At 56.0% G+C, this 16,526-nt stretch overlaps 1 protein-coding gene across 2 annotated transcripts in view; it reads left to right on the top strand.

Annotated features, from left to right (window-relative positions):
- The window catches only part of Sdk2 (sidekick cell adhesion molecule 2), a 218,777-nt gene that overhangs the window by 185,167 nt on the left and 17,084 nt on the right, over positions 1–16,526 (top strand). Inside the window, exons 34-40 of one of the 2 annotated variants that reach the window (XM_048366286.1) lie at positions 1,306–1,362; positions 2,817–2,918; positions 3,027–3,142; positions 8,590–8,776; positions 12,516–12,653; positions 14,951–15,112; positions 16,031–16,156. In XM_048366286.1, the coding sequence (XP_048222243.1) occupies positions 1,306–1,362; positions 2,817–2,918; positions 3,027–3,142; positions 8,590–8,776; positions 12,516–12,653; positions 14,951–15,112; positions 16,031–16,156 (888 nt within the window). The remainder of the gene's footprint in view (positions 1–1,305; positions 1,363–2,816; positions 2,919–3,026; positions 3,143–8,589; positions 8,777–12,515; positions 12,654–14,950; positions 15,113–16,030; positions 16,157–16,526) is intronic. The other variant, XM_048366287.1, reaches the window with a different exon arrangement.

Below are 16,526 nucleotides of genomic sequence, written 5' to 3'. Positions count from 1 at the left end.
GACACAGGCATACCCCTTGGCCTTGGCACTAACCCTGAAGAATGGGTTCAGGTCAGCCAGGCAGAGGCACAAAGATGGCTCCATGGGAAGGAAGCAGAGGGACAGGCCACCTCAGGAGCCGGGGCAGACCTGGGCGTTGGTGGCTTGAGGCCTGCAATCCTGGCTAGTTAGGAGGCTGAGCTCTGAGGATCAAGATTCAAAGACAGCCTGAAAAGATAAATCCAAGAGACCCTCATCTCCAGTGAACCAACAGAAAGCCAGAAGTGGGACTCAAGTGATAGAGCACCAATCTTCCATAAAAAGCGAAAGGAGCTGGGTGCCAGTGGCTCACACCTGTAATCCCAGCTACCCAGGAGGCTGAGATCGGAGGATCACAGTCTGAAGCCAGCCCAGGGAAAGTCCATGAGACTCTTATCACCAAAGAACTACCAGAAAAAACTGGAAGTGGTGCTGTGGCTCAAAGTGATGGAGCACTAGCCTTGAGTGAAAGAGCTCAGGAACAGGCTAAGACCTTACATTAAAGTATTTTCTTCCATCACCTTCCAAAGCCCTTTTATTTTATTTTATTGCCAGTCCTGGAGCTTGAACTCAGGACCTGGGCACTGTCCCTGAGCTTCTTTTTGCTCAAGGCTAGCACTCTGCCACTTGAGCCACAGCCCCACTTCTGGCTTTTTCTGTCTATGTGGTACTGAGGACCCGAACCCAGGGCTTCATGCATGCTAGGCAAGCACTCTACTGCTAAGCCACATTCCCAGCCCCCCAAGCCCTTTTAGAGCCTTGTCTTGCGAGGAATGTTAGCAGATCACAAAGTAATTAAATAAATGGCTAAGGAATACTAACAGAAAATCACAGAAGCATCTGATCCAACAGTGTGTGTGTGCTTGTGATTTTTATCTAGCCTGTGTGTAGTACAGCCGTATTCCCCTGTAGTAAAATTATGTCTAGCACATCTGAAGAAATTGATGATGCCACTATTCACAGAGCTCTGCCAAGAACTCCACACGGAAGCAAGGGGGCGTCCCCAGAGCTGTCCCCTGAGTTGTCAGGCTCTTGGGGCGGGGGGCTCCCCATGAGTGAGCTTGAGCCGGTGCCTACCTGGGAGGGTCATCAGGGTCAGCTGGGCCCCCACCTCCATCCCCGCCTCCCCTCCCGGCCGTCACTCAGCGCCAGGAACCGGAAGCTTGCTCTCTGCCCGCTGCCCCGCTCCGTTGCTCCGTCCTGCCCTGGTGGGGTTCTTCGGGGAGGGGATGCGTGTACTAACCTGTCTGCTGTCTCCCTCCGGCCCTCGCCTCCTCCACCCCATAGCCTTGTACTCCGTGCGGAACCTGACCCGGCCCAGCCTCACGCAGTACGAGCTGGACAGTAAGTCTCCTTGCGTGGCATCCCAGGCTCTTCCCGAACCCCTGGCCCCAAGCCGAGGCCTGTGCCCGCCCACAGTGCTTGGCGACCGGGACTGCCCATACGAATGGCCACTCACACGCATGAGGCAGGGGGCCGATGGCGGGGCAGCCTCCCCGAGTCCGCTCTGTGGGTGCGGGATGGAGGAGGACCTCTGACGGCCTTGTGCGCATGGGGAAGATGGCGGGAGCTGCCCGGTGCTACAGGACAGGTGGGCGGGCTCCACATCGCCGTGACCCGGCTCGTCCTGTCTGGAGCCCGGCTGTGTTGCTATCCGAGGCCAATCCTTCGGGGAGCGTTTGGAGTTGTGTTCTCCACCCCGTCCCTGCCCACCTCGCTGGGCCCTTGCTCTGGTTCTAAAGCACCAGGGGGCTTCCTCCCCCGGCTCAGGACCCCACCTGGGGACTGCTGATCAGCAAACCCGTGTCTTCAAATCTCACAGTCCTCTCCCCTCCTCAGCCTGCACCTGCCCAAGACAACCCCGGGAAGGGGGTTGGGGAAGGCTGGGGGGAGGAGCACAGAAAGTGGGGTCCTCTCCGCAGGGACAGCATCTCCCACTCGGGGTGATGCTGTGTCGACTTCTCTCCACCACGCATCCTCCTGCAGTCACCCCAAACTTGGTGAAAAACATGGGGTGTCTCACCCAGAGCTCACATCTGATAAGTCCTTCCCCTCACAGGAGGGAGGCTGAGCCGCCAGTGAAAAGAGGGTGGTAGGGACTAAGGACACAGCCCAATGGTGAAGCTTCTTCTGCTTGACATGTGAAAGGCCCAGGGTTCCATCGCCAGCAGCAACGCAGCAACACACAAGGGGGGTGGGGGGAGAAAAAGTCCTGGGAGCTGCGCGCCAGGCACTCAACACCTATCTGAGGATCGTGGATCGAAGCCAGCCTGGGCAGAAAAAGTTCTTGAGACTCTCCAGTTAACCAGCAAAAAGACAGAAGTGAGGTGTGACTCAAGTGGTAGAGCTGCCAGCCTTGAGTGGAGAACGTCAAGTGAGAGCTCGAGGACCTGAGTTCAAGTCCCAGTACTGATGAGCTCGCTCTCTCTCTCTCTCTCACACACACACACACACACAGAGAGAGAGAGAGAGAGAGAGCGCGCGCACTGGGACACAGGTGCAACACTGCTGGGGTTGCTTGAGTTGGCTGTTGCAAGGAGGGCCGAGCCCCTGGCCTGGCGGGCCCAGAACTGAGTGTCCAGTAGACAATGCATCACCCGTCACGCTAAGCCCACCCGGTGTCATCTCCGTCCATCCTGGCTGGCTCCCCCAGGCGCCCCCTCCCACCTCTCTCCTGCACTTCACGCAGGTTCTAGAATGGCCCTGGTGCCTCTCCCTTCCCCCACATCCTCCGCCCTCCAGCCATGGCGCCCCGCCGCCCAACTGTGACCTCTGCTTCCCTCTCTCCCCACCCCTAGACCTGAACAAGCACAGGCGATATGAGATCCGCATGAGTGTGTACAACGCCGTGGGCGAGGGGCCCCCCAGCCCCCCGCAGGAGGTGTTTGTCGGGGAGGCAGGTGAGTGGGGGGCCTGCCTGGTCCAAGCTCCCCTCCCTCCCGGCCCTCCCTTCCCTCCCCCTGAAGCCACTCACTCCTCATCCTCTGTGTCCCCCCCCCCACCGCCAGTGCCCACAGCAGCGCCCCAAAATGTGGCCGTCCACGGTGCCACGGCCACACAGCTGGACGTGACGTGGGAGCCGCCCCCGCTGGACAGACAGAACGGAGACATCCAGGGCTACAAGGTAGGGGTGTGGGTCTGCGGGAGGGCAGGTGGGGGCCGGGGGGCGGTGAGAGAGGGCCCAGGCCAGGTGAGGGAGGCACCTCAGGTGCTGTGTGCACCTGCCGCCCTGGCCGTGGGCACCGGGTGACAGTTAGGTTGAGGCTGGAGCGAAATGACTGTCACCCTCTCCAGCGTCCTCTGGGCAGCCTGAGCTCAGGCTCGGCTCAGGACTCTGGCCACGCCCCCTCTCCCATCATCCGCCAGCCTGGCCACGCCCCTCGCCAATCATCCGCCAGCATGGCCACGCCCCTCGCCAATCATCTGCCAGCCTGGCCACGCCCCCTTGCCCATCATCCGCCAGCATGGCCACGCCCCCTTTGCCCATCATCTGCCAGCATGGCCACGCCCCCTTTGCCCATCATCTGCCAGCCTGGCCACGCCCCTCACCCCTGCTTCAAGGAGTTACCGATTGCCATGGCGGTGCTAGTTAGATGGGCAGTTTTCAAAACACCCCAGCCTAGTATTGGGAGAAATCTGCTGGGAAGTCATCTCTGGGTTTTGGACATGGGGAGATGGGGTGCAGTCTGTGTGGGATATTCACGGGACCCTTTAAAACTCCTGCACCCTCCTCCGCAAAGCCCCTGGAAGCTGCTGTGGTTGGAGCTGGATGCCCATTTACACAGATGAGGAAAATGCGGCTCGCTTTAGGTCTTGCGGTGTGACCACCGAGTCGCAGGCAGCAGAGCACTAAAAGCAAGTTCTCTGGCTGGGTGCTGGTGGCTCACCTTTGGAATCCTAGCTACTCAGGAGGCCCAGATCAGAGGATCACAGTTCAAAGCCAGCCTGGACTGGAAGGTCTGGGAGACTCTTATCTCTAATTAACTACTAAAAAGCCAGAAGTGGAGCTGTGGCTCAAGTGATAAAGTGATAGACTGGAGCAGAAAAGCTCAGGGACAGCATCCAGGCCTGAGAAGAAAGGATGTATGTCCCTGGTTGGACCTACCTACCACCCAACCCAGTGTCCAGGAGACTCTGATTCCTAGCAGCTGGATTCCATCCCACAGAAAAGCCCCAGGGCAAGGGTCCCGGGCAGGCTGAGGGTGAGAGTCACAAGGTCCCACAGGTTTACCAGGCCCAGCCCCTTATTTCTGGGGAGGAAACTGAATCTTAGCCAAAGGGAAATGCTTGCTCTGTTAGGACAGCCTTACCAAACACAGGTAGGGGTGGTGGTATACACCGGTAATCCCAGCTACTCGGGAGGTAGATGTCGGAAGATCACAGTCTGGGGCCACTCTAGACCAAAGTGTGACGCCCTCTCTGAGAAATAATGAAAGCCCAGAGGGCTGGCGGTGTGGTTCGAATGGTAGAGTGACTGCCTAGCAAGTGTGAGCCTCCCCCCCCACCCCCCACCCCCAAAAAAGGCAGCCTCGGAGGTAAGGTCCAATCCAGCAGAGAAGCCTCTCCCTTCCAGAGCAAAGGGGGAAGGGGAAGGCAGGCATCTTGCCAAAGAAGCAAAGAAGATGGATGGCACCCTTGAGGTTCTGCCCAGGAGCGCCAGCTGGGAAAACTAAATATTGCACACTAGCATATGTCTCCCGAGGGAAGGAGACGGCGCTGGCGGAGCCAGCAACAGTTTGGCGGCCACCAGACTGTCGAGGTTTGCAAGTGGCAGGTTCACGCCCAGATCCAGGAAATGGGTGGGTGCACAGGCAATCCATACAACACAGGGATGTCAGGGGCTTCCAGAAACATCTGCTATACCTGCATGAGGGAGGGAGGGAGGGAGGGAGGGCATCCCTGTGCCTCTGGGACCTGCGTGGATGGTGGAATTCACACCAGCGCTCATTCACACAGCGGTGTCAACAGCATCCACCCAGCCAGTGTGGCCAGCCCAGGCCTGCATCTGGGTCAGGCTGAGCTTCCAGTCAATGGTTCGCATTTATTGAGCAGTTATTTTGTGCCAGTGTGCTGAGAGGAAAGCAGTGAGACCAGAGACACCGTGGGCTTGAGTTTTAGAGGCAGGAGATGGAGATCCCAGGGTTGTTCCAAAGGGCTTCATGAGCAGGCGCTGAGTGAGCAAGGAATGCAAGGCAGGAATCACCAGGCCCCAGGTGCACACTTCAGAGCAACTCGGGGAAAGGGCAAAGGTCCTGGGGTAGTCTGCGATGGCTGTGTGTCCCGGAGTATAGGGGGAGCGAGGCGAGCAATGGGGAACGTGGTATGTGGGCAGAGAGCTGAGGACTTGGGGGGAGTTATGGCTTTTACTCCAAAGGAGATGACATCCAGGAAGGGATTGGGCAAGGATAGACCCGGGGCTTGAACTTCCGGAGGGATACTCCGGAGCTCAGCCTGCGGTGGAGAAAGCATGGCGACCCCAGGAGGGGACTGAATCACAAGCCAGACACTTTGGTGGCACAGACAGGGACATGGCCTTGAGCTGGATAGAGACAGAACTGGTAGAATGGGACCTGCAGTGGGGAGGGAGGGAGGAAAGGGGGAGGGAGGGAAGGAGGGAGGGAGGGAGGGAGGGAGGGGCATGGAGGAGGCCAGCTTCAAGGCCAGGCAGCTGCCCAGGCCTAGGGCAAGAAAGGAGGGGCAGGTGAGACCCAGATGTGGCTCTCTGGTGATGTCTGTGGGTCACCAGAAGGGGGCAGAGCAGAGCTGGGGGCTCAGCTAGAGGTCCAGAGAGCAGATGCGAGCTGGAGGTGTGGACTGTGAAGTCTCCGGGGTCCAGTCAGATCCCAAATGCCATCCACAGCCTGAGCCCTGAAGCAAAGCCAGCAGCCCCAGGAAAGACGGGCAGGGAAAATTATATCACCAGCTCCTGTGGCGAAGCAGAGCAAGTGTGATCTGGGGAGCAATTAGAAAATGGGGTGCAGAGAGAAGATTACACCCAGTTCTGCTCCTGCAGATCTCCAATGGCTTTGACATGCTAGAGTCAGGATGAAGACTTCAGCACAGCGAAACAGATACGCTACAGCCCATTGGCCCCATACACCCTGCCACTGTTTTCATTTCCTTTTTTGTTTGTTTTTAGTTTGTTGTTGTTGTTGTTGTTGTTGTTGTTGTTTTGAGACAGAATTACACCTTGTAGCCCATGCTAGCCTAGAACTCCTGATCTTCCTGCTTTCTGCCTCCTGAATGCGAAGGTTACAATTTTGCACAAAAGTTGTATTGCAACTGTGCTGCCTGTTTGTGAATTGCTATGCCTGCTTTTACACAATGAGCAGGAAGTTGAGTCATGAGCACAGAGACTGAGAGAGGTCTGCAAAGCCTGAAATACCAGCCAGTCCTTGCCAGCATGTGAACGGCACTGGGGTGGTATTAACCTCACAGAGTTCATAGAGCAACAGGAGGGAGGGGGGTGCAGGGGACTTGGGGAATGGATCCAAGAGAGAACCAAGCAAGACCGAGAGCGTTGACTTGGCTTCAGAGGAGTTCTGCTTTAAAAAGAAGAGCAGCCCGGTGCCGTGTTGGCTCACGCCTGAAGTCCTAACTACTCCAGGGGCTGAGATCTGAGAATCATGGTTCAAAGAAGCCAGCCCAGGCAGGAAAGTCTGTGAGACTCTTATCTCTAATTAGCGCACACACACACACACACACACACACACACACACACACACACACGAGGGAGATAACAGGGGACACAGAGAAACTGAGACTCCTATCTGCTGCATGTGGGCATGCAAACCAGCATGGCATATAGAACTGAAAACAGTCTGGAAGGCTCCTCCAAAAATTAAAAATAGAACGACCATACATGTGATCCGGCAATCTCCTGTCTAGGAATTTGTCCAGAAGAATTTAAATCGGGATCTTGAAGACATGTGTGCTTCTGTGTTCACTGCAACATGACTCCCCGCAGCCAAGATACAGAAACACCCGGATGCTCGCCCGTGGTTGAGTGGATAAAGAAAATGGTAGCATGTATGTTTAGAGACAACAGAATATTATTTGGCCATAAAAAAGGGAAACTACCATTTGCAATACAAATCAAGGACAGTCCAATAAATAAAAGAAGCCAGGCACACAAAGACACAGACTAGATGATCTTATACATCGCGTCTAAAAAAGTCACCTTCAGCAGGGCAGGGAAAATGAAATAAAATAGTTGAACTTGGAAGCAGAGAGCAGAAGACTGCTTGCCCGGGACTGGGAGAAATGGAAAGACACTGGTAGAAGTCCTGGGAATAGAATAGACAGCATGAGGACTGTAAGGAGTACTGAGACCAGGCGCTGGTGGCTCACGCCTATAATCCAAGCTGCTCCAGAGGCTGAGACCTGAGGATCAAGGCTCGAACCGAGCCTGAGCAGACAAAACCACTAGACTCTTATCTCCAATTAACCAGTAAAAACCCCAAAGTGGAAGTGTAGCTGAAGTGGTCGTCTGCCAGGCTTGGAGTGCATGAAGCCCTGAGTTCAAGCCCCAGCACTGGCACAAAGAACGGATGGGGGGAGGAAAGGTAACTATGAGAGTTGGGGGGATATGCTAATCAGCTAGATTCCGAGGACATGTCATAAGGAATATGTGCATCAAGCCCTAGGGCTGGGGATGTGGCTTAGTGGTACAGCAGTTGCCTAGTATGCACGAGGTCCTGAGTTCAAACCCTATAGCTGGGGCTGGGGAGGGAAAAGTCAGGATTGTAAGCCACAAGCCTCTCATGGCAACAAGCCGTCCTAACCAACATTCACGGGAAAGGACTCTTACTACCACCCCAGAGGAAAAGAGAAATTGAAACGCCAGTCACCCACAAAAACCCTCTTTGAGCAGCAGGTGGCGCCAAATGACCTCTAATCCTGCTCATGGTTGGAGCCCAAGTCAGCTTTGAGGGTGGCCTTCCGTTCAGAGCTCTGAATCTCCCACAGGTGCAGAGCATTCTCCCCAAAAGCACAGTGGAGCAGCTGCTGCTTCCTTGGCCTCAAATCTCTTCAGCTCCGTAGCCTTGACCCGGGAGGCAGGGGTCCTTAGCTGCGTCACCTGGACAAGTCTCTGGAGCAGTCCAATGTTGCCACCAGCATTCAGCTCCAAACAGCCTGCCATGGTAGCCCAGGCCCTCCTCTGCATTAGGCTTTGCAAACTAGTGTGTCCGCCCCCTCCCACCCCCCCACCCCCCCACCCCACCCCCGCCCAGGTCTCCTTACCCTGCAGTGGCTACAATGGCAGGCCTGAGGGAGAGGGCCACCGGCTTGCCACTGTGTTCTGAGGCTGATGTCCTGGCGCTAAATCCCATGGTTGCCGGAGCAGAGAAAGACACACGGGGGCTCTGCCCTCACGGCTTTTACAGCCTAGCAGAGGCTTGGGTCTGGCTGTGAAAAGGAAGGTTCTGGAAAGGTTTCTAAAACCCCATGACCCTTCCATCCTGCGCTCCCTGGGTGACTCAGGATGGTGAAAGGCCGGGGTTAGGTGGAAGCAGGAGGGAGGTCCTGTGTCCCCAGCCCCCTCAATCCCGTGGCTCTTTCTGCCCACAGATTTTCTTCTGGGAAGCCCAGCGGGGGAACCTCACCGAGCGGGTGAAGACCCTTTTCCTGGCCGAGAATGGCGTGAAACTCAAAAACCTGACTGGCTACACTACCTACATGGTCAGCGTGGCGGCCTTCAACGCTGCGGGGGACGGGCCACGGAGCGCCCCCACCCAGGGCCAGACCCAGCAAGCAGGTGGGGAGGGGCTGGGGAGGGAGGCGGGGCAGGGAGGACCCCCCTGGGGTATGAGCAAGGCAGACAGCTGCCTTGTCCTGCTCAGCTCTAGGCTGGTCCCCAAGCCCCAGGAGACACAGCTTGAGTCCCACCTCCTTCCTCCTGTCACCCCATCATTGCACATTTGTTTTAGTGTGTGTGTGTTTGTGTGTGTGTGTGTGTATTTTTTGGTGATGGGGCTTGAACTCAGGGCCTGAGCACAATCCTTGAGCTGTTTTTGTCTCTTGTTGTTTGTTTTTTGCTCAAGGCTAGCACTCTACCTCTTTGAAACACAGCTCCACTTCCAACTTTCCGGTGGTTTCTTAGAGATAAGAGTCTCATAGACTTCCCTGCCCGGGCTGGCTTTGAACCGCGATCTTCAGATCTCAGCCTCCTGAGTGCCTAGAATTACAGGCGTGAGCCACCGACACCCAGCTCGGTGTATTTGTATCGGCTGGTTGTTTTCCGGGAACGCACTCTGTGCTTGGTGCTGGGGACACGGTGGCAGAGACCAGCACCACGCCGCCCTCGTAAGGGGCCCCGATCCTAAACAAGCAGCCGGGGCAGGTGATATAAGGGTGTCCCCAGGGAGGGGTGGCTTTGGGAGTCTCCCCCAAAGGCTTCATGCAGGCCAAGGCCTGGAGGCTGGAAGGGATTCAGGGAGCAGAGAGAAAGGGAGGTGCATGTATGGGGTGAGAATCAGATGTCCAAGTCTGGAAGGGTTGGTTGTTTTTTTGATGTTGTTGTTGTTGTTTTAAGTATAGTAGGAAGGAAGCCAATGGACAGTTTGAGCAATTGAGTGACAGGATCTAGTTTACGTTTGGGGGGAAATCGCTCTGGCTGCTTGACTTAGAAAGACTGTTGGAGAGGAGAGGAAGATGGAGGCAGGGAGGGCAGATCTGGGCTTGGAGAGAGGGTGGGGCCGAGCATCCCCATGCACTCTTGGGTAGGGTTCTTGGGGGGGGGGACTGCACGCATGCGCAGAACAAGCTGGAGGTGGGCCCTGCTTCACGCATGCGCAGAGCAAGTTCGAGGGGAGGGGGGAGGGATTCCCAAACCACTTCTCAGCCAACCCTGCTTTGGGTCCTCCAGGGTCCCTGGGACAAGCTGGAAGAGAGGAAAGGACAGCATCACCCCACCCCCACCCCCCGTTTCCTGAGAAGCCAGGGCCACCTTGAGAAGCAGGCATCCTGTCCTGGGTCTCTCAGAGGGTCATTAGGTAGTGGAGGAAGAAACTCAGAATTTCTGAGAACCAAGAATTCTGTCCTGGTGGATTGTAGCACACCTGGCCCTCCATCCGTGGATTCCACACCAGCAGATTCAGCCAACCGGGGGTTAAACATACCCCCCCCCCAACAATTTTTGGATCTACACTGAACATGTACAGATCTTGTTGTTGCTTCTCAAACAATACCTACTGTGTGGGCATTAACACTACCCTGCATGGGATCGGGTATTATAAGAAACTTTATAGAGGGCTGGGAAGATGGCCTAGTGGTAGAGTTGCTCACCTCATAAACATGAAGCCCTGGGTTCGATTCCTCAGCACCACATATATAGAAAAAGCCAGAAGTGGCGCTGTGGCTCAAGTGGCAGAGTGCTAGCCTTGAGCAAAAAGAAGCCAGGGATAGTACTCAGGCCTTGAGTTCAAGCCCCAGGACTGGTGAAGGAAGGAAGGAAGGAAGGAAGGAACTTTAGAGATTACTCCTATTTTTTGTGGTACTTTTTGTGAACTTGGGGCCCTGAACTTGCTGGGTGAGAGCTTTACCAGTTAAACCACTCTCCCAGCATTTTTAAGGTTTGTTGTGTTGTTTTATTTTCCAGTACAGGCTTACATTTTTGCCCCAGTTGGCATTGAACCTAGATCATCCTCCCTGTACTTCCTATATACCTGAGTGTTGTGTGCCACAACACTCAAGCTTTGTCTTGCTGTTGAGATGGGGGGTCTCAATAACTTGTTGCCCTAGCTGGCCCCAAACAGCACTCCCTCCTCCCCCCATCTCTGTCTCCTGAGTAGCATAAGCCACCAGGCTTTCCCTGCTACTTCCCTAGAGATAATATAGTGCTATGAGGAAGGCTAGGGTTTTGCTCAGTAGTAGAGTGCTTCGTTCCATTCCCAGCATACTCATGCACACACACACACACACACACACACACACACACACACACACACACACACACACACACCTGTATGCAAGCATGAGCAGAGGTTATATGCAAGTCCATGCTGGGTTCTAGAACTAATCCCAACTGATAACAGGACAACTGTGTGCGTCCCATGGAGTCTCTATGAGCACCTCCTCTGGCTCGTTGCTTTCCTTACTACAAACCCCATTCAGCCTAAAGAGCTGCACAGAGCAGGGCACTGGTGGCTCACGCCTGTCATCCTAACTACTCAGGAGCCGTAGAGCTAAGGATCCTTGTTTGAAACCAGCCTGGGTAGGGAAGTCCATGAGACTCTTATCTCCAATGAACCACCAAAAACAAACCCAGAAGTGAAGCTGTGGTTCAAGTAGTAGAGTGCCAGCCTTGAGCAATAAAAGCTACAGAATAGCCCCCATGCCCTGAGTTCAAGCCCTAGTACCAGCAATTGCACACACACACACACACACACATACACACACACACACACACAGACCACTTACAGCATTACTTCCTACTTGTGTTCGTCCCAGGGTTCAGGCCTCTGGGAGCCTTTTCCACCACTGGCTCCCCAGGGTTTTGGGTGAGGTCAAGTGGGAGTGTCTGAATGTACAAGTCTGTCTGTCTGTCTGTCTGTCTCCCAACCAGTCCCTACTCCACCGTCAATGTCATCTTCCAGACAGAAGCCCCTGGGAGCGTGGAAGCTTCCGGCACTTGGGCAGCAGAACGAAGCGTTCAATCCCACGTCCCTCTAGCGTCTCCCCCCCTCCCCCACCCCCGCCCCGGGAGGCAGGAAGGACCCTGCGATCACCTCCCTCCCTCCTTCAAAGCCGCCCTCCCTGACACTGCCTCCGCTGAGCTGGAGCCGGAAGCAGGTCCAGCTTAGCTCCAACTCAGTGGGGAGGCAGCGCCGGACAAGAATAGCCTGGACGCCCAGCTGGCCAGCTTGGGATGCTTCCTGCCCGTCCTCTCTGCCCCCCCCCCGCCCTTCAGAGGCCCCGGCCCCCCGTGTGTTCAGGGTCCCCACAGGGTGTTCAGTCCACCGAAACATTTCTTGCGGAAGGGCCCCGTGTCCTTGGCTCGGCTGCAGGTCGCGGGGGTGCTGGGCCTTCTTATTTTGTGCCCACCGGAGGTTCCGAAGCCCGGACCCCGCACCCACCCTCTCTAGCAGGGAGGTTGAGAGGCGCGCTCCACAAAGCCAGGAAATGGCCTTGCCCCGTGGTGACCCCGGAGTGTAACAGCTTGTCCCGTGCTGCCAGCCAGGGCTCTGAGCCACGGGGGAGGAAGTCCAAGTTCTGGAACTTTCAGGAAAAGTTGAGAACTTTTCCTTTGCTCCCCAGGGCCTGGGACTCTTGATTTTTGGAAACTGGGGGGGTTCTGACAATGTCACAGAGGAAGAAAAGGGGTTCCAATGGCCTCCAGTGGCCTCTCTGGCCTTGTTCATGGGCTAAGTCCTCTCTCTCTCTTTCTTCCCCCCCGGGCACAGACCCAAAATACTCCCCATAGTTTCTTGGAGCCAAACCTGGGGCTTTGAACCATTCAGAAAGAGGAAACAAAAATCCCTTTGCTGTCTCCGCAGCCCCCAGCGCTCCCGGCTCAGTCAAGTTCAGTGAGCTGACCACAACCTCGGTGAACGTGTCCTGGGAAGCCCCCCAGTTCCCCAATGGCCTCCTGGAGGGCTACCGGCTAGTGTATGAGCCCTGCACCCCAGTAGATGGTGAGTGGGGTGTTATTCTGTGCCCAAGTCACTGTCACTCACTACCCAGGAGTTAGGTGTGGTGAGCATATCCCATTTTTTTATTATTATTATTCTTGTTATTTTTGTTTTGGTTTTTGATGGTACAAGAAGTTGATGCTCTTACTGCTGAGCCATGCCTCCGGCATGGATTTTTGCTGGTTATTTGTGGGGGGCTGCGGGTGGGGGGGGGGAATACTGGTCCTGGGGATTGAACTCAGGACCAGGGTTCTCGGCTGTCCCTGAGCTTTTGTGGCTCAAGGCTGGCACTCTACCACTTGAGCCACAGCTCCACGTCCAGCTTTTCGGTGGTTACACGGAGCTAAGCCTCCCGTGGGCTTTCCTGCCCCGGGCTGACTTCAAACCACGATCCCCAGATCTCAGCCTCTTTAGTAGCTAGGATTATAGGCGTGAGCCACCAGCACCCAGCTGGATGGGGCATTTCTGAGGCAAAACTGAAGCAGTAAACCTGGCTTGGTCTCCCAACTTCCAGGCAGATCATTATTTTATGTCTTATTAGCATGTATGACTGTGCAGAGAGGTTCCATGGTGAAATCTGTAACTTGTGTGTGACACGCACCGATCAGATTCGACCCCCTCAATCTATTACAGAGAATTTAAGAAATTCTTCACCTCAGTCTACAGAATCAGAGCAGGGAAGGAAGGAAGTCTGGGCCACGCACAGCCCTCCAAGAAGAGAGGAGGTCTCTGCAGCACCCACAAGGAAGCACCCTTGACGGTGCTGCCCTAGCCTTGCCCTCCCAAAAACTAGAGTGTTCCCAGCCTTGCTCCAGGATAATCCTTCAGACTTCGGAGACTCGGGAACGCGAAGGACCAGGTTCCCTTTGGGAATCTGATCAAAGCCCCGCAGACTTCCCTGGGAAGATGCACAGTATGGGGGCGGGGCGGGGGGGGTGTCATTGTACCCCTGTTGCCATCTGTGAGCGTCAGATCAGGAGCTCTACTCTGCACAAAGCTGAGGCCCGTGGTCCAGGCATCTTCAGAGCCTTTCCTCCAGCTCAGGCTCCAGACAGGCCCAGGCTGACCACCACGGCGGACGCCAGACACGTGCCAGCTTCCTTTCTGACGGACCAGCCGTGGCTGGTGTGAACTCAACCCAGTTCACACCAAAATGAGCAGAACCGGCCTAGGTCATAGAGTGGGACCTGGGGTGTGGTTGGCCTCCGGGCAGTGCCCTCATGGCAGGGAGTGACTGCTACTTTAGTCACCCCTGCCCTCACTCGAAACCCTTCTCAACAACCAAGCCTGGCAAGAGCACGGGGCGGAGCCTGGGCCAGCAGTTCTGGTCCGGTAGAGGGGACAGTGGTCCTCAGGCCTCCTTGCCACCTCCTGGTGCCAGCAGCCACTGGGAAGAATGGAGCTGTGTGTTAAAGAACTGGGAAGGGCTGGACACCGGTAGCTCAAGTCTAATCCTAGCTACTCAGGAGGCTGAGATCTGAGGATCACAGCGCAAAGCCAGCCTAGGCCCTGGTGATCATTTCACCCCTCCAGACCGCCCCCCCACCCCCCGTCATCTTAGCCATGCCCTTGTGGCTCGTGCCTGGAATCCTAGCTCCTCAGGGGACAGAGATCTGAGGGTCGTGGTTTGAAGCCAACATGAGCAGAAAGGACTATGAGACTCTTATCTCCAATTAACTAGCAAAAAAAAAAAAAAAAGCCAATAGTAGAGGGGCTGGGAATGTGGCTTAGCAGAGATAGAGCACTCTCTCACCTTGAGCAAAAAGAAGCCAGGGGGCTGGGAATATGGCCTAGTGGCAAGAGAGCTTGCCTCGTATACACGAAGCCCTGGGTTCGATTCCTCAGCACTACATAGATAGAAAAAGCCAAAGTTGTGCTGTGGCTCAAGTGGTAGAGTGGTAGCCAGCCTTGAGCAAAAAGAAGCCAGGGACAGTGCTCAGGCCCTGAGTCTAAGCCCCAGGACTGGCACAAAAGAAAAGCTAAGGACCACACCCAGGCCCTGAGTTCATACCCCAATACCAGCACGAAATATTAAATAATTTCAAGGCCCCTGGGGCTGCCAATCCGGAGTTGGACGGGGCCAGCCACCTCTTCTCAAACTGCTTTAGCCTCCAGGCAAGCAGAACCCAGGCGTGTGTTCCATGACACAGTGTGGGCCTCATGGTTGTGTCAGCCAGGATCACATTCGAGCTGGACTTCAAGATGTGGGGGACCTGGAGAGGCTTCCGGCCACAGTTGCTGCCCCCCCACCCACCCATAGCCTCTGTGGCTCCGCTGTCACTGGGCTTCTCCCTCCCCAGGGGTCAGCAAGATTGTGACGGTGGACGTGAAGGGGAACAGCCCACTGTGGCTGAAGGTGAAGGACCTGGCCGAGGGCATGACCTACAGGTTCCGCATCCGGGCCAAGACCTTCACCTACGGGCCCGAGATCGAAGCCAACGTCACCACCGGCCCGGGAGAAGGTAGGGGCGTGAGGAGCTGCTACCTCAGCACACCAGGCTCTTCCACACCCCAAGTGGGAAGGCCCTCCCTGCCCCTGATGCCCAGAGCTGTGCTGGAGGGTCCTGGGTACAAAGTGGGGTACACAGAACTCACCCCCCCATCCTCCCGCCACTCCTTTCTCCCAGCATTTCACTTCCTCCTTTCCTTTCCCTCCCTGACCCCCTAGTGCCCACTAGCCTCAGTCACCCCCCAAAAAAAGTCCAGGGCACCCTGCCTGCCCCTCTGAAACAGTACCCACCCTCCCCAAAGTCCCCCTGAAATACCTCCTCCTGGCCGGCGCTGGCGTCTCATGTCTGTCATCCTGGTTACTCAGGAGGCTGGGATCTGAGGGGTCACAGTTCAGAGCCAGCCCAGGCAGGAAGGTTAGCCACCAAAAAAAAAAAAAAGCCTGAAATAGAGCTGTGACTTCCAGGGGCAGATAGAGCACTGGCCTTGAGCACAAAAGCTCAGAGACAGCGCCCAGACCTTGAGCTCAAGCCCCAGGAATGGTAACACACACACACACACACACACACACACACACACACAGAGGTAGAGCGGACATCACCATCACCTGCTAGGAAGGACATGATGTTGGGGGGCTCTTCTACCCCCTTCAAACCATCCCTCCGTCCCTGGCCTATGGCTTCAGGCCTCCCTGCCTTACTTCTAGAGGCATCTTACAAGAGACAGGCAAACAGAGAGCACCAAAAAGGCTCCCACGTAATTAAAGGCCAACCACGTAATAAACTCCGGCTGAGCCCCAGGTCCTAGGACTGCTCCAGCGGTCTTCCAGCACCTTCTAGGCCCTCTCTTGCCCTGGGCAATCCCCCGGATTGGCAGGCGGGATGGCCATTCTGGGTTCCAGGCAGGCCTCTGACCACTGTGTGGTTTTGCAGGTGCCCCGGGCCCACCGGGAGTGCCGATCATCGTGAGGTACAGTTCCGCCATCGCCATCCACTGGGCCAGCGGAGACCCCGGCAAAGGACCCATCACCCGCTACGTCATCGAGGCCAGGCCTTCAGGTGCGTCCCCAAGGGCCAGGCCACCTCCTACCTCCAGCTCCTCCCTGCGGCCTAAGACTCCACCGCTCACTTCCACCGCCTTGGGCTTCTGTCCATCCTCTGCCTAAAAAGGCAACCCTGTTGGGGGACTAGGAGACAGGGGTGCCTTCTCTGAGCTGGACTCTCCCTTAAGGAGTTCCCAGGGGTGCCCCCTTCCCAAAGAATGGCTGCTAGCATCCGCTGCACACTAGCTTGGGGAGAAGATTATTCAGGAAGTCAGCAGAGCAAGGGTTTGCCTCACATTGGTTAAATATTTATGGGTGAGCCTTTCAGGGAGCTGGTGGCTCATGCCTGTCATCCTAGCTACTCAAGAGTCCCAGATCTGAGGACC

This window comes from Perognathus longimembris, chromosome 17 (genome assembly GCF_023159225.1).
Source record: "Perognathus longimembris pacificus isolate PPM17 chromosome 17, ASM2315922v1, whole genome shotgun sequence".
NCBI lineage: Eukaryota > Metazoa > Chordata > Mammalia > Rodentia > Heteromyidae > Perognathus > Perognathus longimembris.
The sequence above is the reverse complement of the archived record's forward strand: the minus strand, read 5'-3'. Positions and strand labels throughout refer to the sequence as shown.